Consider the following 24,451-nt stretch of genomic DNA (forward strand, 5'->3'; position numbering starts at 1 on the left):
AAAAAATAAATAAAAATAACTAAAAAGATACTAAAAACAAACAAACAACCAGACAAAAATATCACAAAATAAGGAAAATTACAGGCCAGTATCACTGATGAACATCGATGCAAAAATCCTCAATGAAATGCTAGCAAACCAACTCCAACAATACATTAAAAGGATCACGCACCACGATCAAGTGGGCTTTATCCCAGGATGCAAGGAACTTTCAATATCTGCAAATCAATCAGTATGATACACCACATTAACAAATTGAAGAATAAAAACCATATGATCATCTCAATAGCTGAAGAAAGAGCTTTTGATAAAATTCAACATCCATTTATGGTAAAAACTCTCCAGAAAGTGGGCAGAGAAAGAACACACCTCAACATAATAAACGCCATATATGACAAACCCACAGCTAACATCACACTCAATGGTGAAAAGCTGAAAGCATTTCCTCTAAGATCAGGAACAAGACAAGGATGTCCATTCTCACCACTTTTATTTAACATAGTTTTGGAAGTCCTAGCCATAGCAAGCAGAGAAGAAAAAGAAGTAAAAGGAATCCAAATTGGAAAAGAAGAAGTAAAACTGTCACTGTTTGCAGATGACATGATACTATACACAGAAAATCCTAAAGACACTAGCAGAAAACTACTAGAGCTAATCAATGAATTTGGTAAAGGTGCAGAAAATTAACACACAGAAATCTGTTGCATTTCCATACACTAACAACGAAATACCAGAAAGAGAAATTAAGGAAACAATCCCATTTACCATCACATCAGAAAGAATAAAATACCTAGGAATAAACCTACGTAAGGAGGCAAAAGACCTATACTCTGAAGACGGTAAAATGCTGATGAAAGAAACTGAAGACGACACAATCAGATGGAAAGATATACCATGTTCTTGGATTGGAAGAATCAATATCATTAAAATGACAATACTACCCAAGGCAATCTACAGATTCAACACAATCCCTATCAAATTACCAATGGCATTTTTCAGAGAATTAGAGCAAAAAATTTTTAATTTGTATGGAAACACAAAAGTCTCTGAATAACCAAAGCAATATTCAGAAAGAAAAATAGAGCTCGAGGAATCAGGCTCCCTGACTTCAGACTATACTACAAAATTACAGTAATCAAAACAATATGGTACTGGCACAAAAACAGACGTATAGATCAATGGAAAAGCATAGAAAGCCCAGAAATAAACCCACTCACTTATGGTCAATTAATCTACAACAAAGGAGGCAAGAACATACAATAGAGAAAAGACAGTCTCTTCAATAAGTGGTGCTGGGAAAATTGGATAGCTACACGTAAAAGAGTGAAATTAGAACAGTCCCTAACACCATACACAAAAATAAACTCAAAATGGCTTAAAGACTTAAACATAAGATATGGCACCATAAAACTCCTAGAAGAGATCATAGGCAAAAAATTCTCTGACATAAATCATACCAATGTTTTCTTAGATAAGTTTCCCAAGGCAATAGAAATAAAAACAAAAATAAACAAATGGGACATAATCAAACTTACAAGCTTTTGCATAGCAAAGGAAGCCATACACAAAACAAAAAGACAATCTATGGAATGGGAGAAAATATTTGCAAATGATGAGACTGACAAGGGATTAATTTCCAAAATATACAAACAGCTCATACAGCTCAGTAACAAAAAAACCCAAACAACCCAATCAAAAAATGGGCAGAAGATCTAAATAGACGTTTCTCCAAAGAAGACATACAGATGGCCAACAGGCATATGAAAAGATGCTCAACGTGGCTAACTATTAGAAAAATGCAAATCAAAAGTACAATGAGGTATCACCTCACACCAGTCAGAATGGCCATGATAAAAAAGTCTACAAATAATAAATGCTGGAAAAAGGAACCCTCCTACACTGTTGGTAGGAATGTAAATTGGTGCAGCCACTATGGATGTTCCTTAAAAAACTAAAAATAGAGTTACCATATGATCCAGTGATCCTACTCCTGGGCATATATCCAGAGAAAACTCTAATTTGAAAAGATATATGCACCCCAACATTCACTGCAGCACTATTTACAATAGCCAAGACATGGAAGCAACCTAAATGTCCATCAGCAGATGAATGGATAAAGAAGATGTGGTACATATATACAATATAATATTACTCAGCCATCAAAAAGAATGTCTCCAAAGATCTTAACTAGCCCTCTGTTGTCTGAATTACATGTTATTTTGCTGTGGTTGCTTTGCTCCCATTAGCAATTATGTCTTTTGGAGCCAACAATTTTTTTTTTTTTTTTTTGCGGTACAAGGGCCTCTCACTGTTGTGGCCTCTCCCGTTGTGGAGCACAGGCTCCAGATGTGCAGGCTCAGTGGCCATGGCTCACGGGCCCAGCCGCTCCGCGGCATGTGGGATCTTCCCAGACCGGGGCACGAACTCGTGTCCCCTGCATCGGCAGGCGGACTCTCAACCACTGCGCCACCAGGGAAGCCCTGGAGCCAACAATTTTTGAAAGGAGTCTCTAGCCTTTTCCCAGGCATTGAAAGATCTATCCTTTGTGTCTCTAATGCCTAATGGCTAAGAGCCCTGTCAGATGTAGGTACTGAATACATGAACAAATCACCTCAATTCCACAGATGTAAAGAGAACACCTATTGTGTGACCAGCCCCATGCTTGGTGCCCCATGAGATTCCAATAAAATGAGGAGGTCTGCTCACTGCCCTTAAAGCAAAATTAGCACATGCCCACATATAAGAATAGAGAATTATATATAATCAAATAGAAAGCTGGGGCTGCTCACCCTAAGGATCACAGGAGTTGGGAGAAAGGGGAGAACCCTATGGCTGAAGTGGGATGAGAGGGCTTCCACATTGGGACCCCAGGAACACAGAAAGAGTGAGAATGTGCCTGAAGAGGGCAGGGAGCAGCTGCCACCTCACCTGTCCCCCATTCACGCACAAGGGGGCAGGGAGAGCTGTCTGGAAGGAGGAAGTGAGAGGGTGTTGATTCTGGGGGGGCCCTTATCCAGCAATGCCAAGAGGAGCCAGCACAAACTGCCCTTTCATGGAACCACTCAAAGAGTCCCCTGTTCGGGGGCCTTGGTTGCTCAAGCTGGGAGAAGCCAAAGGAGAGGGGGTGAGGTGGGGACAGAGGGACATTTGCCTGCAGACTGCTGTATACTCAGAAAAACGAGGAAATCAGCTAAGGGCTGGGGGAGGAGACAAACATTTATGCCTGCTCTGTGCTGGCTATTTTATCTCCCTTATCTTATTCACAACAATTATCATCCCTTTTGGCAAGACAGGAAAGGAGGCTCAAAGAAAAGACCTCTGCTAGAAGCAGAGCCGGATTTGGAGCTAGGGAGGTCTCCTGCCATCAGCTGCTTCTAACCTCTCCTTCCTCATGTTGGGATCCCCACAACTTCTCCCCCTGAGGAAGTAGAGCCTGCCTCTTTCTCTTCTTCCCCTCTGCCCCATCCTCTTTTATTCCCTTTCTTCATCACGTGACCCTTCCCATCAAATGCTTGATAGGCCTGCTCCCCCTAAGGTCTGAGTGACAGGGTCCTGCTGTCCCTGCCAGGGGCATATTTGCATTTTAAATGGATAGCCCATGGTGAAATCAAATATAATCTCAAAGGAATGAGGTGTCTTTTTGGTTAAGGATTTAAGGGCATGGATCAGATGGCTCCCCATAGATAACTACTGTCTCTCTCACCACATTTTGAGATGGGGCATAACTAAAATAATGACCATCATGCCTCCTGTCCAACTGCTTATCATCTTATGGGACCAGAGGGCAGCAGTTACTTTCCCTGGCCCAGAAAGGTGAAGCGACTTGTCCATAGTTAAACAGTGTGTCAGTGGCAGAGCCAAGACTAGAAGGCAGATTTCTGGGCTCAGAGACCCATGCCTGTCCGCTTCTTGGAACAGGAGCACAGTGGGCAGAAGATGGAATCAACCTACCCTTGATGGTGTTTTCATGGGCACAGATTTCATGTGTGGCTGTCACTCATTCATTCAATTAAGGTTTACTGATGTTGCCTCTGTGCCTGGCCCTTTGCTGGGGCTGGAGATGATGACTCTGACTGTCTATCCTTGAAGAGCTCCCAGAGAAGAAAACCCACACAATGACAATACTAGTGGAAAGGGGACACGCAACACGTTCCATGTCCGGAATGTGTGTGTTATGGAGATGTGGGAGCTTATCTCCCTAACTCACAAGTGTATAAAAAAACTCAAAAAATCCATACCCTTCTGATAAATCTAAAAATTTCTTTAGTCTTGAAAATTCAGACACATCATTCAGGAGAGATTTTCTCTAACTTTGTGTTCCTTAATCTGTTTCAGAAAACAGATTTTTCCCCCCCTTACCATATCAAAAATTGTATTAAATATTCTTTTAAAAATCACACATTGTCCCCTAGGGGATGCCATCAGCCTAGAAATTCCCACAATGCTCTCCAGGTTCTAGAGTTCTGGAATTTCTATTTTTAACCCTCTTGCAACAAAAGAGGAAATAGGAATTGTCAGTGGGCTCATCCTGGAGGAGCAAGGCAATCTATCCTGCTGCCTCTGCTCAATCAATTCTTTCTCTGGCTGCCACTGAGCCTGTTAGTCCTCTGGTGCTTGAGGCCAGAAAAAGCCATCCTCTCTATCAGCTCCCTGAGTCCCTCTGGCTCTTGGGGTTGTGGGCCTGGGGACAGGCAGGGCCAGCCTCCAGTGCCTGGGCCAGCCAGCATCAGTCCACTTTACTAATTCCAGAGCCCTCTATGGGGGCTCTGCCCTGGGTCACCTCACTCACTCTCTCCCACATCTAGCTGTCTTAGAATACAAAAATTACAGAAGCACAATGAAGTACCACTTCACACTTACTAGTATGGCTATAATTTTTTTTTTTTTTTAAAAAGGAAAAATACTAAGTGTTAGGATGTGGAGAAATTGGAACCCTCATGCATTGCTGATGTTGCAGCTGCTGTGGAAAATGGTTTGTCAGTTCCTCAAAAAGTTAAACATGGAACTACCATAGAACCCAGTAATACCTCTCTTAGGTATATATCCAAAAGAACTGAGAGCAGGGACTTCAAAATAAATATTTATACACCCATGCTCACAGCAGCATTATTCACAATAGCCAAACGGTGGAAACAACCCAAGTATGTATAACAACAGATGAATGGATAAACAAAATGTGGCATGTACATGCGATGGAATACTATTCAGCCACAAAGAGGAATGAAATTTTGATACATGATTTAACACAGATGGATCTTGAAAACATTATGCTAAGTGAAATAAACCAGACACAGAAGAACAATTATTGTATGATTCCACCTATATGAGGTACCTGGAATAGACAAACTCACAGAGACAGGAAGTAAAATAGAGTTTCCCAGGGGCTGGGGGCAGGGAGAAAGGGGGAGCTGTTGTGTGACCTTGGGCAAATCACTTTCCTTATCAGAGCTCTCATTTCCTCATCTGTAGGGTGGCACTGCTAATCTGTCTGCCTTACCCACTCCACAGAGTTGTGAGGTCTCAAAAGGCTGTAAATGTGCTCTGTAAATGGCACATACTGTATTGTGTCAATTAATATATGTTTACATTTGATTAGCCATTGATTTGTGGTATCATCATTGATCATCAGGAAAAAACTTTCTCCCCCCATTGCTCAGCTAACTACCCAGTTAACTGTTCCCTACATCCACCTGTAAGAGGCCAGCCACTTGACTAGTCTCAGGTTCCAAGGTTTCACCTGGCTGCAGGCTGGGGTTTCTAGCAAACTGCTGGGAGAGGAAGCCAGCTCTAGGAATATCGGAACCTCTTGAGTTTACATAACTTTCTGAGCCCAGGACCCAGACTGAGAATGTGTTGACTCTGGCTGCTGACGGGGCAGCCAGCTGGGGCAGGAGAAGAGTTGGCTCGAAGATTACAAACAAAACACTGTCCCTGCAGGAAAGAGTATGATTGCTGTTTGCTTTCTCTACTCCTGTTGTAGGTGCTCTTCTTGCTTTCCCCTTGTTAAAAGTTGTGACCTTTTAACTCCCCACCCCCAGTTCTGATGGCAGGCCCTTGAATCCAGCTTCAGGGTCCTTGGCACCTCACTGTCCAAATCAGTTTGTCTTGTTCATTCCATCTCTAAAATATCGAGCCTTTCTCCTTATCTCACCCTGCAGCCACTGTCTAGTTAAGTATACCTTTGCCTTTTACCTAGACTACCACTGCCTCTTTACTGCTCTCCCTGCCTCTAGTCTGGTGCCTGCCAGTCCACCTACATGGATACCAGAGTGACTTTCCTTAACTTCTGGCAACTCCCCATCTTGCCACTCAAGGCCTTTATGACCTGCCTCCTGCAGCCTCTCCTGTTACAGCTTTTACTCCAGCCATATGAATCGTGCTAATCTACCAGCTGTATCAGACTGACTTTCAAGTCTCCTGGGCTTGTGTATGCTGCCCCCTCTTCCTGCAAAGTATTTCCCTTCTTTCTCCACCTCCATTTTGTGACGATGCTTCAAAGCTCAACTCAGATGCTACCTACTTTGTGAAACCATCCCTGACCTGTTTTGAAAGAGGTTTACCTGTCCGTTTCCCTTTATACAATGTGGGCAGTGTTTCTATAATGGTCTCTCTAGACTATGAGCTCATTTGAAGGGTCTCATTATTTCTTTATCTCTGTCTCCAGAGTCCACTGGAGGCTTGGCACAGAATAACTGCTCAGGTTTGCTTAATCAGCAAATAAATGTTCATAACTGCAGGTTTAGAAGAGGATAACACCACAAGTCATGCCCAACTCTCCTCATGCCTTTGAGTCTTCTCAATCTCAAGATTCTCCGCCCTCAACACTAGATCTGTGTCTACCCATTTGCCTGCCTACCTTCTCCTTTCGGACATTTCTCCTTGGACATTCCTTAAAGTGTGTGTCTGACAGAACGGCCCCTGGTTTGACCGAAATATGTTCCTTCTGGCTTTGTAGAACTCCTTCATTCAAAGGGTCCAAGGGTCTCCTTTATTTTCTTCCTGAGTATGGAGTGCTGATCTGTAGGCTTCACAAGGATGTTGTTACATCCAGAACATAGCAGGTGCTCCTTAAAGATACGTTATGTGAACATATGAATGGTCCCCTCTCTGCTGGGGTATAGTGGACCACTCAAAGATGCTGCCATCTCCTAGCCATGTCTGTGGGCAAGTCATTTCACATCTCTGAAATTCAATTTCCTTGCCTTAGAGGGAGGAGATACGGGGATATATGTATATGTATAAATGATTCACTTTGTTACAAAGCAGAAACTAACACACCATTGTAAAGCAATTATACTCCAATAAAGATGTTAAAAAAATTTTTCCTTGCCTTTAAATTGGGTAAATACTGGACACCTACATGTAAAAGATTGAAATTAGAACATTCTCTAACACCTCAAAATGGATTAAAGACCTAATAAGATAAACTCAAAATGGATTAAAGACCTAAATGTAAGACCAGATACTATAAAACTCCTGTAGGAAAACATAGAACACTCTTTGACATAAATTACAGCAATATTTTTTTGGATCTGTCTCCTAGATTAATGGAAATAAAAGCAAAAATAAAAAAATGGGGTTTCCCTGGTGGCACAGTGGTTAAGAATCCACATGCCAATGCAGGGGACATGGGTTTGATCCCTGGTCCGGGAAGATGCCACATGCCGCGGAGCAACTAAGCCTGTGCGCCACAACTACTGAGCCTGCGCTCTAGAGCCTGTAAGCCACAACTACTGAGCCTGCGTGCCGCAACTACTGAAGCCCATGCGCAGAGAGCCCATGCTCCGCAACAAGAGAAGCCACCGCAATGAGAAGCCCACACACCTCAACGAAGAGTAGCTCCTGCTCACGGCAACTATAGAAAGCCCACGCGCAGCAACAAAGACCCAACGCAGCCAAAAATAAATAAATTTATTAAAATAAAATGGGACCTAATTAAACTTAAAAGCTTTTGCACAACAAAGGAAACCATAAACAAAACGAAAAGACAACCTATGGAATGGGGAAAATATTTGCAAACAATGCAACCGACAAAGAATTTTCAAAATATACAAACAGCTCATAGAGCTCAATATCAAAAAAACACAACCCAATCCACAAATGGACAGAAAATCTAAACAGACATTTCTCCAAAGAAGACATACAGATGGCCAACAGGCACATGGAAAGATGCTCAAGGTCACTAACTATTCGAGAAATACAAATCAAAACTACAGTGAGGTATCACCTCACACCAGTCGGAATGGCCATCATCAAAAAGTCTACAAATAATAAATGCTGGAGAGGGTGTGGGGAAAAAGTAACCCTCTTACATTGTTGGTAGGAATGTAAATTGGTACAGCCACTATGGAAGACAGTATGGAGGTTCCTTAAAAAACTAAAAATGGAGTTACCATATGATCCAGCGATCCACTCCTGGGCATGTATCTGGAAAAGACAAAAACTCTAATTCGAAAAGATATATGCACCCCAATGTTCACTGCAGCGCTATTTACAATAGCCAAGATATGGAAGCAACCTAAATGTCCATCAGCAGATAAATGTATAAAGATGTGGTATATATATATATATATATATATATATATATATATATATATATGTATGTATTTGTGTGTGTATATGTATAAACAATGGAATATTACTTATAAAAAAGGAATGAAGGGCTTCCCTGGTGGCGCAGTGGTTGAGAGTCCGCCTGCCGATGCAGGGGACACGGGTTCGTGCCCCGGTCCGGGAAGATCCCACATGCCGAGGAGCAGCTGGGCATAGTGGCTGAGCCTGCGCGTCCGGAGCCTGTGCTCTGCAGCGGAAGAGGCCACAACAGTGAGAGGCCCACGAACCGCCAAAAAAAAAAAAAAAAAAAAAGGAATGAAGTAATGCCATTTGCAGCAACATGGATGGACCTAGATATTATCACATTAAGTCAGACAAAGACAAATATATGATATCACTTATATGTGTAATCTAAAAAAGAAAATGATACAAATGAACTTATTTACAAGACAGAAATAGACTCACAGATATAGAAAACAAATTTATGGTTACCAAAGGGGAAAGGTGGGGGTAGGGAGGGATAAATTAGGAGTTTGGGATTAACAGATACACACTACTATATGTAAAATAGAAAACAACAAGGACCTACTGCATAGCACAGGGAACTATATTCAATATCTTGTAATAACCTATAATGGAAAAGAATCTGAAAAAGAATACATATACATGTGTGTATAATCAAGTTACTTTACTGTACACCTGAAACTAACACAATGCTGTAAATCAACTATACTTCAACTTAAAAATATAATTTATGTGAACTTAAAAATAATAATAATAATAATAAATAAACTGGGGATAATGCCCATACTTCACAAGGATACAAAGGATAAAGATGTAAGTAACTAGCACAGTATCTAATACAAAGCTCAATGAGGGCTTCCCTGGTGGAGCAGTGGTTAAGAGTCTGCCTGCCGATGCAGGGGACACGGGTTCGTGCCCCGGTCTGGGAAGATCCCATATGCCACGGAGCAGCTAGGCCCGTGAGCCATGGCCACTGAGCCTGTGCGCCCGGAGCCTGTGCTCTGCAACGGGAGAGGCCACAACAGTGAGAGGCCCAGTTACCGCAAAAAAAAAAAAAAAAAAAAAAAGCTCAATGAACATTTTATTCAGTTTCCATCCACCAAGGCTGGTCATCATCCTCTTGCCAGGTATCTTCACCAAAAAGAACTCTGACCAGGGTCCCCTATATTGTCCAAGAGGCAGCGTGAAGAGGAAACAACGTAGGTTTGAATTCTGACACCACCACTTCTGAGCTATACAAATTTGGACCTAATGCCTACCTGTAAAAGGAACATCACTTACCTCATAGGGTTGCCGTGAGGATTAAACAGATATGTGTAAAGTGAATTAGCTGATGATCAACTTTGATGACTATTATGACTTGCCTGGTGAACAAAAGTGTCTGACGTGTGTCCCTGAAAACCGTGCATTTGACTATGCTGCCCCGCTGTAGACAGAGTGCACACAGCCCAGCAAAGAGACCTTGGCCCGCTCCTTTCCCCACCCAACCCCCAAAGGGCTTGGTGAGAGGATGCAGATCACACACAAGGCACTTTTCTTCTCTGCTAGGGAGCTCATGCTTTACTCAGAAATATTTAGTGAACATCTAAACCAGAACTTCTCAGGATTAATGTGCCTGTTGGAATGCAGATCAGTACCGACTCAATAGGTCTGGGGTAGGGACAAAATCTTTAACAAGCTTCCAGATGATACTGATGCTACTGGCCCACAAACCACTCTGAGTAAAGAAGGTCTTAAATATAATATGGGATTGACATGACAGGAACTATTTATTCAGTGCCTACCCTGTGTCAGTTACTGAGAGAGCCACTTAACCTATATTAACTTGCATAGTCCTCAAGACTCTGTGGGGTAGATACTATTGATCTCCATTTTTCCGATGAGGAAACTGTAGCACAGAGAGAGAGAGTACATAGCTATCTCATACAGCCAGTAAGGGATGGGCCTTAGGTTCTAATTTAGGCAGCCTGGCTCCAAAGCCTACTAGGAAGAGGACTCCAACAGTATGTAGAGGATAACCAGGGGAGGGGCTGAGGCAAGGAAAGGAGACATCATAGAACAGAGAATGGACAGGGGTTGGTGGTAGACTGGATATGGATGTAAGAGAGGGTGCCATCTAGGGCACTTTGGCTGCCTGGTTTGGTCAAGTGGAGAGATGGTGGTATCTATCACTACTGAGTTAGGAAATGTGGGTGGAAGAACAAGTTTTAGGGGGAAGGTGAGTTCGGTTTTAGGAATGGTCAATGAGTGGCTTTTGGACATCTGGGAGATATGGAGAAGTAGATGGACCTAGAGTATCTAGGTATCTAGTAACTCTAGAAGTATCCAGAGTTCAGGAGATATCTAAGTTGTAGACAAAGTTTGGGTGTTGGCAGATTTAAAGCCCTGAGTGCCTGAGGTCATGTGGACGGTGTACAGACTGTCCTGTTCTGGGCCAAAGTCAACACAGCAAATAACTGGAAGAGATGGGACTGGAATATGGTCTCCCGGGCTGCAGTGGAAGCTGGTTCTGTCCATTCCAGTGGGCATTATGGATCTGGGAAGCAGGCAGAGCATAAGATGTTGATAGGCTACAGGAAAGAGGTTTTTCTGGTGCTCTATGGTGACTAAATCCAGTGAAATGTTCCCTGCCCCCAGATCAACAGAAATAAGGACAACTCCATAAAGACCAGATAGATAAAGGTTAGGAGATTTATTTTCTTTAAACAAGATCATAAATAACAAAGAAACAAAGTAGGTCCCAGACTTCAGACCCTGCAGCAGGACAGGAATAGGAAGTTGTTGGGTCGAAAGGTGGAGGGGGCTACGCATCACCTAAGACAGTCACAGAAAAGATGGGCTGCAGGAGACTGCCCCTCCCTGCCCTTGGGAATGGCGTGCCTGGGCAGCAGGGGGAGACTGAAGTGCTGTGATGAGGCAGCTGGAAGAGGGCAAATATTGAGGATGCTGGGCTGCACTGATTCTATGAAGAGTAACATGGAAACCACAAATGGCTAAGATAAGCTGTGGGTCTAGAAAAGGCAAGCGGGCACTCTGCACACCTCCAGGGACCAATTATGAAAATGGTTCAATTTGATTCTTAAAAACAACTCCACGGGCCTTAGCCTGTGGCTTTGTGCGTGGGCTGTATTCAACCTGGGTTGCCCTGTGGCAGGTGAGGGCTCAAGAGACCCCTGGAGCAGCCTGGCCTCAGCCCAGGGCAGGTGCCCAGACATGTGGGAGTGGGACCGTGGGCCCTCCCCAGTTGGGAGGCCATGTGCTTGGACTGGCCGGGCCTGATTTTCAGGCTGGTTTCTTGTGATGCTATCCACCCCCCACCCCTGTACCTAAGGATGAGATCCTGGCCCCCCTGGGTCTTCCAAGCCTAGAATAGTAAGACGGGGATAAAAAGGTACCTGACTGGTATTTTATTTAAAAGGGAAAAATAAGGACTATGCCGCACGTGGTCCATCCCATGAGGTAGGGCAGGACCATGGCAAGAACAATCTCAAGGAATGGAGGTCCCTGAGCCTGGGGAAACATATGGACGCAGGTGCATTGCCTAATGCCAGGAATAGGGGCCCAGGGTTCTGACGGAGGCTTCACCCTAGGCAAGGCAGGGAGGACAGGCAGGGGCTACCCCTGAACAGGGAAGGGATAGGAGCTGGGGAGCCTTAAACTGGGGAGACCAATGTTGGTCAAAGGCCCTGGAAAACAATGCTTTCGGCAGGAATACACGAAAGGGTTTGTACATCTGGGGATGCCCGTCTATAGGGAGCCGGTGTCACATGGTCGGGCAGGATGGTGAGGAGGAGACAGCGGCATCACAGTGGCCTCTGGTGCAATGTATTTACAACAGAGCTCAGTGTTGAGGGAGGGAAGGAGAGCAGGTCACTAACAGCCAGGAAACACACTGTGAAGAGTAGAAAGAGAGTGGAAAACAATGCGACCGTCACTAGCTTTCCCGCTGCTTACCCTGTCTCATCCAGGAAACCCTCCCTAATGATCACCAAGGCCTTTGTAGATCTCTCCCACCTCTTCTCAGCCCCATCCAGGGCAAGACACAGGGTCTGCTCTCAGGGTACTGCCGATTTGACCACAGCTCCAAATGGGCCAGGGGCCCCAAACGCTGCTTATTAAGTGAAACTAAGTCTTTATTTTGATTCCTGGGATCCATCAATAGTCAGCTGCTTGAGGGGTGGTTTGGCATAAGGGAATCACTTGTGTGGCTCACTGTACCAGGCTCCTGTCCTCACTTCCAATGCCTACCCTGCTCTGTCATCCACACCTCCTAGGCCCTGGCATTCAGAACTCCCTAATGCAGAAACCCTTTCTTTTTCTTCAACATTTTTTCTTCTTCAAACTTCCTGAGGGTGGGGAACAAGTTCCCCTAGACCATCATCAGAATCAGATAAGAGACTTCCCAACTGGCAGGTGTGACTCTTCATTAGGCCTGTGGGCTCTCTGAGGATCAGGGGCCTCCTGTAGCAAAGACTGGGAGCTCCCTGACGTGGGGCCGAGACTGTGTTGTTTGGGTCACCATGCCTCTTTTCCTCCTCCTCCTCAACAAAGAGACCTACTATGTCTGCCTAATCACACGGAGAGCTTCCTAGGATGAGGGGCATCCTTGTTCCTCTAGACCCAGTGGTTCTCAACTGGGAATGACTTTGCCTCTCTTGAGACACTTGGTAAAATCTAGAAACATGTTTGCCTGTCACAGCTGTGTGTGTTCAGGGGTGCTACTGGCTTCTGGTACGTAAAGGCCAGGGATGTTGTTCAACATGCTACAGTGCACAGAACAGCCCGCGCCACAAAGGATTACCCAACCCAAATGTTACTAGTGCTGGGGTTGGAATCCCTGCTCCGGATCCCTACACAGCCTCAAGACCTGCCCCAGCTTCCTTGGCAGCAGGGCAGGAGAAGGCATATTGAATTTCTCTGAGAGCCTGGAAAAGGACGGATTCCCATCCCAGCCTCCACAGGAAGGGGCATCTTAAGAAGAAGTATGCATCACAGTGAGGGTGGGGGACTAGGCATCATTTAATGTCAGCCAGGCAACAACTCATTGAACCAGAGCACATGGAAAGAACCAACCATGGCTTTGCAGAAACACACATGCTGGGCTCTGTGTTGAAGAGGAAGAAGAAAGGCAAGGTGACCTAAACCAGGCAGGGGTAAGGCAGAGATACCTATAACCTTGCAAATATCTCTTTGTTGGAGCACTGCTGGGCTCCTTAAACCTTTGTACTTCCTTACCACTGGAATCCACCGATGGGCTCTGCAAACCTGTGCCGAATCAGGAAAGTGGCAACAGCTTCAGCTACCTGGAAAAGGGAGAGATGTTCCAGGCCACGTTAAGGGTAGCAACGGGGTTCATCCTTGGAGGTCTGGTGGGCTTCTGTTGGAAGGTAAGGCTCTCTGGTGGACTCATGGGTCCTACAGTTCTGAGGAGCCTGAAATCACAAGGACCTGGGTCCTGGCAGGGCTGGGAGACTCCTCCCCACCATTTGCCAGGGATGGGTCCAGAGAAGTCAAGAGGAATGATGTGAAGGCTTATTTATCCCCTTAGAGTTACAAAGCACTTTTTTCCTACAGGAGGAGCACATATTAATTCCTAACTGTCACTGTGGTTTAGAGAGCAGTTTCTACCCAATTATCCCTTCTACCATCTGGCTTTCGGGGGCAATGGAGAAGTAGAGCTTAAGATCTTAACCATAGGGCCCTGGGTGAAATAGCAGGGTGCCAGTAACTCCTCAGCCCATACACACAAAGCCAAGACCAGAAGCAGCTGCCAGGGAGAGGTCTGGGGAGCTGGTGGAGTCCCAACTGTGTAGGCCCCACAGCAGCTGCTGCAGGCGACACAGGCTGACTCAGAGGCTGGTTCTACCTTCTGTGAGACACACAGTTATTCCACGTTGTCCTTTTACATTCATCAAGCACCAGACTCACCTTGTCTGGAGCGTCCTCATGGACTGCATGGCCACACTGGGGTAGGACCTGCATCTGGAACTTCCCTGGGGAAGATACAAACCAAAGCCACCTCAGGGACTAAAATGGTCCTCTCCTTACCATCTCTGCAGCCTCACAGGTCACTCCAGGAGGCCAGGACTCCCCCATCCCCTCCCTGCCAATACTCTGGACCCAATTACACCTAGCCTTTGAGGAGGATGGTAATACTTGAAATTGTAACCTTGAGCAAATCATTTTCCCTTCACTTTTTCTTTCTACACCTATTTAGTATGCATTTACTTTGGGCCAGACACATAGAAACAGTTCCTGTATACACTACAGTCTAGTGGGAGAGCAAAACATAAAAACCAACATTTTAATGCAGCATGTAGTTCCTATGATAACACAGAGCATATGGAACTGGAAAAACACAAGAAGTGGGGCTTTGCAATCAAATAGGGATCCAGGAAGGCTTCCCACACAGAAAAAATAACTTACACAAAGAAAGAAGGATGAAATGGTATTTGCTCCTGAAAAGAAAAACTTTGGCATGGTGCTCATGAGAGTTAACAATGAGGCTGGAGAGGTAAGCAGGGACCATACCATTAAGGGGTTTGTAGGCCATGTTAAGGACTTTGAGATTTATTATTACAATAATAAGTTACCATTTGAGTGCTTAACTATGTGCCAGACACGGTACTAGGCACTTTCTCACACTGTCCTGTAGAACACTGTAAGCTCACAACTAATGTGACAGTTATTAAGAATGAACAGAAATGACTGATAAAGCAAGATCTCTAAGGAGACTAAAGAATACGGGACCCAGAGCTCCCACAGGTAGAGAGAGCAGACTCTCAGAGCCTCAGAATAAGGGAGTAAGCTCTGGAAGTCCTTCTGGCTATCACATTCTGGGATTCTTACCCCAGTTACACAGTGCTTTAAAATCTTTTTTCAAAATACTCATCTACCCATTTTTTAAGTTGATTCTCAAATTTACCCTATAAAATTAAGCAGGACAAATACTGAAATTCTTTTTTGAGATGATGAAACCAAGGCCTTGATTAGTGAAGTGATTTGCCCAAGGCCACTTAATTAGTCAGCAGAGGAACTAAGACCATTCCCTCCAGGAAGGTCCTGCTTATGCCCCTCTTCCTGCAGTAAGCTGCCGCTGGGTGCTCCAGCCTAGTCCCCTCTCCGCTGTATCTCCTAATGTACTACTGTTAATGCATTTAATGGATCCAAACACAGAGCAGCTTGTGCCCCTGTTGTTCTGTAAACTAATATCTATATGCCACTGGTGCTTGCCCCCGCAGGAGTGTGTCATTTCTATAAGAACAGGGCTAATATCATTACTTGCTCTATATCCCTAATAGGGCCCAACCCAGGGCTAGATATTAAATAAGCGCTTAGTAAGTTTTGGATGAATGAATGATCGAGCAAATAACCTGATAAAACTTAAAACTCAAACCTTGATGACTGGGGCTGCATTTTTCACTCCTCTTTGGAAGAGGGGGTATAAGGAATCAGGGAGAGCTCACACATACTAACAATGCTGTACCCAGTACACATAAAATAACATAATCATGGGTAATCCTCACAATTATTTTATGAGGTGGGCATATTTCCAACTCCATATTATTTTATTTATTTATTTTTGTCTGCATCGGGTCTTCATTGCTGCATGCGGGCTTTCTCTAGTTGCTGCGAGTGGAGGCTACTCTTCATTGCAGTGCGTGGGCTTCTCATTGCGGTGGCTTCTCTTGTTGCGGAGCACGGGCTTTAGGCGCGCAGGCTTCAGTAGTTGTGGCATGTGGGCTCAGCAGTTGTGGCTCGCAGGCTCTAGAGCACAGGCTCAGTAGTTGTAGCACACGGGCTTAGTTGCTCCACGGCATGTGAGATCTTCCAGGATCAGGGCTCGAACCCATGTCCCCTGCACTGGCAGGTGAATTCTTAACCACTGTGCCACCAGGGAAGCCCCTCCCCGCCAATCTTACAGATGAGGAACTTTAGGTTCAGAGAGCCTAAATCATTCACCTAAGTTGCACCATGAATGAGTGCTGGATTTCTAGGATTCAGTAACTAATTCAGCTGGTTTAAACAGTGCTGGGAAAGCTGTGGTTTGAAATCTGTGGTGATTTAGACATTTCCTTTTGTTTTATGGATGTCATTACTCTCTATACATACTCATGGGATGCTTTGAAAGAGAAGGTGGTCTTGGCATAAACCTTACTGGGGAAACAGGAGGGATTTAATGAGGTATCAGGAGTGCCTCCTGGACACAATGAAGCCATCATTTATTTTACTTCACCCACATTTTCTCATTTAAACCTCACACAATTGAATTATTTCATTATCTCCATTCGATAGATGAAGGAACTCAGAATTAAGGAAGTCAGCAAGCCACAAAACCAGTAAGAGTGATTCAAACCCAGGACTGTCTGCTTCCAAGGCTGGTGATCAACACTGATTCCAAATGCTATTCTAGTCAAGATTAACTGCTTTCAGATAGTATCAAGAGCTATGTCTGATTCTTCTGTGTGCCCAGCATCAAGCACAAGTCTTACAACTAGGTCTTTTCTTGCTTAGGAAAGGTTTGCTTAATTGAATTTACGGAAAAATGTCTAAGCTCAGAATAACCAACATCAGGACTTCCCTGGTGGCACAGTGGTTAAGAATCCGCCTCCCAATACAGGGGACTGGGGTTTGAGCCCTGGTCCGGGAAGATCCCACATGCCGCAGAGCAACTAAGCCCATGCGCCACAACTACTGAGCCTGCACTCTAGAGCCCACGAGCCACAACAACTGAGCCCACATGCCACAACTACTGAAGCCCGCATGCCTAGAGCCCGTGCTCCGCAACAAGAGAAGCCAACGAAATGAGAAGTCCATGCACCACAACGAAGAGTAGCCCCCGCTCGCCACAACTAGAGAAAGCCCACGTGCAGCAACAAAGACCTGATGCAGCCGAAAATAAATTTAAAAATAAACTAGAATTACCAACATCAGTGCCAAAAAAATCACATAGTCCCAGCCCATGGTCCTGCTCAAGGCCTCAGGACACTATGTAGTTGGGAGAAGGGAAGGGTATGGTATGAAGGTCTAAGGCCAGAGTTTGATAAATCATTCAGAGACTTTTGAACAACTATTATCAAGGAAAATAGCCCCCTTCTCTGTGGAGAGCTTGAGGACAGCTCAAGGAACAGTCTGAGAGGCCCATGAGACATCCAAGTAGAGATGTCCAGCAGGTTTGATACATGGAGAGGTATGAGTCAGATGTTTAGTTTTGGGAGTTATCAGGGTATAAATGAGAGCCATGAGATTGCCCAGGGAGAGTAAGTAGAAAAGAAGGAAGGTCAAGAACAGAATCTGCTTAAGCTTGAAACCTTGGCCTTGGAGTTAGCACCTCTTCTTCCTATAACCCAAAGTTGCCAGTGACTACTGACTTCACATTCACCAGGCCTTTCATCTGTACTAAAGCCAAAAGCTTCCATGAAATTGGTTCCACTACCTCCACAGTCATCTAGCCAATACACCTGGACCTAAGCACAACATGTCACTTTCCTACTCATTATACTTCACAATCCTTGTGAGGTTGCCATCAATTTTCTCATTTTATAGACCGAGAAAACTAAAGCTAAGGCAGGTCAAGTAACTTGCCCAAGGTCAAAAAAATTAGTAGGAAGGAAGCAATACTCAAACGCATTTCTCAGAGCCCTTGCTTTTACCACCTCATTATGCTGTCTTCTAAATAGAGTTCAACCTTTTTGTATCTGGGTTATCTTGGACCTTTCCCTTTCCTAAGAATTCGAACAATAATAAAAATACTGATCAGTATTCAGAATATCTTTCACAATATTGTATATTTACACAGAGTACTTTATAGTTTATAATGCCCCTTTCAAAGACATTGCCTCACTTTAATCCTTACAACTCTGAGGCATATGTGGTAGTACAATTCCCATTTTTAGATGGAAAATTTCCACATGACTCTGCCCATTTCTCTGCCCTCAGGGGACCTAGGAACATAATTTCTTCACAGCTTACCTTGCATTTGGCCAATAGTCAGATCTTTATCCAATCTATCAACACCTAGAACAAAATAAGAGAATCCATAAGTAGCTTGCTAGAAAAAAGCTGTGTGAAATAGGCTCTGCTGTTCAATAATGAAGTAAAAATTGCTAGAGTTGTAAACATGATGACATTCTCAATTCATGTTAATGCCAATCCTAACTCCCTGAGGGTATATTCTCACCACATGAAGCTTTCTAGGCTGAGGTTCCCCGTAACCACTTTGCTTGTTTAAGCTGGTTTCTGAAAATAGGGTTTTACTTTTCAAATTTCCATTATACTCAGAATATCCTTATACCACTCAAGGAGAAGGACTTGGGCTTGACCAGGTAGAGGCCAGGCCAGAATTCGGCCATCCCAGGTGGATGCTTATGCTTAGTTAGGTTTAGGGATTTGGCAAAGGGAGGAGAAAGGGCACAAATGAGGGAGGATGGTACTTCACTTTGGAAGTCGCTACCCATTTGGTAAATAGTTTTAACAAAGACATGCTGAGATGACAATATACATACACTGCTAGGGACTCAACTGTGTTCCCCCCAAATTTATATGATGAAGGCCTAATTCACAATGTGACCATATTTGGAGATATGGAAGTAATTAAGGTTAAATGAGGAAGTAAGTAAAGTTAAATGCGGTCATAAGGGTAGGGCCCTCACAGGACAGGATTAGTGTCCTTATAAGAATAAACAGCAGAGAGCTAGCTTGTTCTCACTCTCTCTGCCATGTAAGAACACAGTGAAAAGGTGGTTGTTTGCAAGTCAGTAAGAAAGCTCTTAGCAGAACTCGACCAGTCTGGAACCCTTATCTCAGACTTCCAGCCTCTAGAACTGTGGGAAAATTAATCTGTTGTTTAAGCCACCCAGTCTATTGTATTTTGTTATGGCAGCCCAAGCTGACTAATAAAAACACATACACACTTACCAGCCAGGAGCAGCAATTTCGGAATAGGACAACTAAGAAAGAGATTGGATAAGCCTCGGAACCAGCCATCCCAGTATTTTTCTGTTTTTGCCAGTTCAATTCTCCAAGTGTAAGGATGGTCTTTCTTGGTCTGGAGGAATAAGAGCAAGTTTTGAGTCTCTGAGGGCAACCCCTGGAGGAACAGGATAAAAACTAGGTCCCTGGGAAAAGGAAAGGGAAGGAAACTAGCACATATTAAGAGCTTACCATGTCCCTGACATTTTAATATACATTTAATCCTTATAACAGCCTTGTGACCTAGGTTATTGTTGTAATTTCCATGTTTAGATAATCAGAAGTTTACTTTTTACTTCTATTAGTTTCAGTGAACCTAGGAAACTTTCTTAAGATCACAAACCTAGTAAATGGTAAGGCCAAGATTGAGCTTCTTATACTCATTTGGCAAAATGAACACATCATCAGAAGAATAACTACAAAAACACACTGTAGTATGAAAAATGCTTACAATATAATATTAAGTGAAAGAAGCAGAGTACAACATGTCATCTAAGTTAGGATTACTACTGGAAAAATATGGTATACTTTGGGAAAGAACTGGAAGGGAAAACTGAAAATATGTTGATTTGTTCATAGAACATGTTTTCTTATATTTTTATTTATGACAATGATATAATGTTCCTGCAATGGTAATTTAAAAAAGGAAAACTGACACAAATATGACAAAATGTCAATATCTGTTAAATCTCGATATAAAGTAGATGGCACAGAGTATGCACTCATCAAATACAAGCTGAACAAATAAAAGGTTCTCTATACTTTTCTGCATCAAAATTTTGAAATATTATAACTGAAATAATTAGATGACCACATATCAACCAAAATATGAAAATCTAGAAGTGAGCATGAGACAGCATATATTGTATTAAAGATCACCACATGGTTAAGATGTTCATACTACCCAAATGATCTGCAGATTTAACACAATATCAAAATCCCAATGGCATTTTTTGCAAAAATAGAAAAATTCATCCTAAAATTCATATAGAATCTCAAGGGACCCCAAATAGCCAAAGCAATTTTAATAAAGAAGAACAAAATTGGAGGACTCATGCTCTCTGATTTCAAAATATATTACAAAGTTACAGTAATCAAAACAGCATAGTACTGATATAAAGACAGACAAATAGAGCAATGGAATAAAAACTTCGAGAGCCCAGAAATAAACTCTCACGTATACAGTCGAATGATCTTTGATAAGGATGCTGAGACTACTCAATGGAGAAAGGACACTCTTTTCAACAAATGGTGCTGGGGAAACTGGATATCCATAAGCAAAAGAATGAAGTTGGACAACATACAAAAATTAACTCAAATGGATTAAAACCTAAATACAAAAACCTACAACTGTAAAAGTTCTAGAAGAAAGCATCATGAAACTTTTCACGACATTGGACTTAGCAATGATTTCTTGGTTATGGAACCAAAAGCAGAGACAACAAAAGTAAAAATAGATAAATGGACTATATCAAACTTAAAAACGTTTGTGCATCAAAGAACTCAATCAATAGAGTGAAAAGGCATACCACTGAATGGGAGAAAATATCTGCAAGTCATGTATCTCATAAGGAGTTAATATCCAAAGGACATAAAAGAATTCCTGTAACTCAACAACAAAAAAATCAAATAACCTCATTTAAAAATGGGCATAGGACTTGAACAGACATTTCTCCAAAGAAGATGTACAAACAGCTGATAAGTACATGAAAAGATGTTCCAACAGCACTTACTATTAAGAGATCAGCTGCTATGAACATGGGTGCAAATATCTATTCAAGACCCTGCTTTCATTTCTTTTGGGTATATACCCAAAAGTGAGATTGCTGGATCATAACGTAGTTCCATTTTTAATTTTTTGAGTAACTGCCATACCATGTTTAATAGTGATTGTACCATTTTGTAATCCCACCAATAGTGCAAAATGGTTCCAATTTCTCCACATCCTTGCCAATACTTGTTATTTTGGGTTTTTTTGGCAGTAGCCACCCTAATGGGTACAAAGTGATATTTATGGTTTTGATTTGCATTTGATTTGATTTGCATTGATCATTAATGATCACAAATGCTATATGAGTCCACTTATATGAGGTATCTAAAATATAGTGAAATTCACAGAAACAGAAAGTAGAATGGTGATTATTAGGGGTCGGGGGGAAGCGGGAAAGGGGAGTTGTTGTTTAATGGGTACAGAGTTTCAGTTTTGGAAGATAAGAAAATTCTGGAAACTGGTTGCACAACAGTGTGAATATATTTAATATTACTGAACTATACACTTTAAAATGGTTAAGATGGTAAATTTTATGTTGTGTGTGTTTTTTACCACAATTTAAAAAAAAAGATCACTGGATGGGGAGTCAGGAAACTTGGATCTTCTAGATCTCACTAAACAACTCATTCTATTCTCTTCTATTAATATTTTCCAGACACAGGACACTTTGAAATGAACACTAATTGTCATTTCAACTTGGAACCTCAGCCTGTCCTACTGCATGCAGTGCTTCCCATTTATGAGTCATTTATAAGAGATCAGCTCCACAGAGACAGCATAATCTCACAAGCCGCTCCCAAATGCATACTAGATTTCATCCGCAAATACAACTCAAAAAGACAAATAACCCTATTTAAAAATGGGCAAAAGATATGAAGAGATATTTTTCCAGAGAAGATACATAAATGGCCAATAAGCACATGAAAAGATGCTCAACATCAATAGTCATTAGAAAAATGTAAATCAAAACCACAGATATGAGATTCCACTTCATACTAGGATGGCTATAATCAAAAAGAAAGACAGTAACAAGTGCTGGCAAGGATACAGAAAAACTGGATCCCTCATACACTGCTAGTGCGAATATGAAATGATGCAGGCACTTTGGAAAACAGAATGGCTGTTCCTCAAATGAGTTACCATCCGGCAATTCCACTCACAGGTATATACCCAAGAGAATAAAAACCTATGCCCATGCAAAAATTTTTACTTGAATGTTTATATCAGCATTATTCCTAAAAGACAAAAAGTGGAAATAACCCACATGTCCATTAACTGATGAATGGATTAAAAGTGTGGTCTATCAAAGTGGTTACCAGGGGCTTCCCTGGTGGCGCAGTGGTTGAGAGTCTGCCTGCCAATGCAGGGGACACGGGTTCATGCCCCGGTCTGGGAAGATTCCACATGCCACGGAGCAGCTGGGCCCGCGAGCCATGGCTGCTGAGCCTGCGTGTCCGGAGCCTGTGCTCCGCAACGGAAGAGGCCACAACAGTGAGAGGCCCGCATGCCGCAAAAAAAAAAAAAAAAGTGGTTAGCAGGCCAGGGGCTGGAAGGTAGAAGAATAGATAGAAGTTGGTAAAAGGGTATAAACTTTCAGTTATAAGACGAAAAAGGTCTGAGGATCTAATTAATATAAAACACAATTATAGTGACTATAGTTGACAATAATGTATAACTGAAATCTGCTAAGAGAGTAAACTTAAATGTCCTCAAAAACACACACAAAAAAGGTAAATCTGTGAGGTGATGGATGTGTTAACTCATTGAGGAGTATCCTTTCACAATGCATCTGTTCATCACATTGTACACTTTAAATATCTTACAATTTTAATTGGCAATTATACCTCAATAAATCTGAAAAAAAGTCTATCTATACAATGGAATATTATTCAGCCATAAATAGGAATGAAGTACTGATACATGCTACAACAGAATGAACCTGGAAAACAGTATGCAATGGAATGGAAGTCATGGAAGATCACATACTACATAATTCCACTTACATTAAATGCTCAGATTAGGCAAATCTGTGGAGATGGAAAGCAGATTAGTGATTGCCTAGATCTGGAAAGGATGGAGAGAAATGGAAAATGACTGCAAATGAGTAAGACATTTCTTTTAAAAGTGACGAAAATGTTCTAAGATTAGATTGTTGTGATGGTTGCACAACTGTGACTGTACTAAAAATCACTGAATGGTATACTTTGGATGAGTTACCTTTCAATAAAGCAGTCCGAAAAAGAAAGAGATTTATGCACAAAGGAATATCTCCTGGACAAGTGAAGTTTATTCCTTTAAGGATCAAAGCTTAAATGTTTTCCCTTTCTTTTCTGTATTTTAACCATTTTGTATTAGATTCTCCCCATCCCCAATAAAAAAGTATAGTTTGTTTTCTTTTACAGAGCAGAGTGGATGCAACTGACCTCTTATGTATGCCTCAGGGTCATTTGAAACACAACTTTTTATATTGTGCTAAACAGAGATGCCCCTATGAAGCTTTGCCCGGTTTTTGTGCTGTTGTTGTTAAGTTTAATTGGCATTATTAACATTTTCTCCATCATTTTTATTTATTTTTCCTTTGAGATATAACTGACATACAACATTGTTTAAGTTTACGGTGTACAACATGTTCATCTGATACATTTATATATTGCAATATGATTACCACCATAGTGTTACCTAACACCTCTAACATGTCATATAATTATCATTTTTTTGCGGTGGGAACAATTAAGATCTAGTGTCTTAGCAACTTTGAAGTTTATAATACAGTATTGTTGCCTATAATTACTGTGCTGTGCATCAGATCTCCAGGACTTATCTACTAGTTGCAAGAAGTTGTTGACTACTAGAGTTTCTCTGTGTCCTTCCTCAGGTGGAGATTGTTTAGCTATGCTCCTCATTGACTGATATGCCTCAGTTTGTCCTCCTAACAAAACTGCTGGAGTTCATAAAACCCCATACAATAGGCCCTATAAAAAATTATAAGGAAAAAATGAGTTGGAATTAAAAACCAGAGGATCTAGATGTGTTTTAGCACTAACATTTATATGTGACCATAAGCAAGTATCTGCATCTGAGTTGTAAAACAGTGTTAATACCTACAATGCAGAGGCAAAATGAGAACTAGAG

General features: G+C 42.4%; 1 protein-coding gene across 1 annotated transcript in view; it reads right to left on the reverse strand.

Annotated features, from left to right (window-relative positions):
* Positions 1–11,239: 11,239 nt before the first annotated feature.
* PPME1 (protein phosphatase methylesterase 1) overlaps positions 11,240–24,451 on the reverse strand; it is a 77,303-nt gene continuing 64,091 nt past the window's right edge. Inside the window, exons 10-14 of the mRNA XM_032641270.1 lie at positions 19,495–19,624; positions 18,550–18,594; positions 14,506–14,570; positions 13,813–13,880; positions 11,240–12,469 (exon numbers count right to left, since the gene is read on the reverse strand). Coding sequence (XP_032497161.1) covers positions 12,451–12,469; positions 13,813–13,880; positions 14,506–14,570; positions 18,550–18,594; positions 19,495–19,624 — 327 coding nt within the window. The 3' untranslated portion in view covers positions 11,240–12,450. The remainder of the gene's footprint in view (positions 12,470–13,812; positions 13,881–14,505; positions 14,571–18,549; positions 18,595–19,494; positions 19,625–24,451) is intronic.

This window comes from Phocoena sinus, chromosome 8 (assembly GCF_008692025.1).
Source record: "Phocoena sinus isolate mPhoSin1 chromosome 8, mPhoSin1.pri, whole genome shotgun sequence".
NCBI lineage: Eukaryota > Metazoa > Chordata > Mammalia > Artiodactyla > Phocoenidae > Phocoena > Phocoena sinus.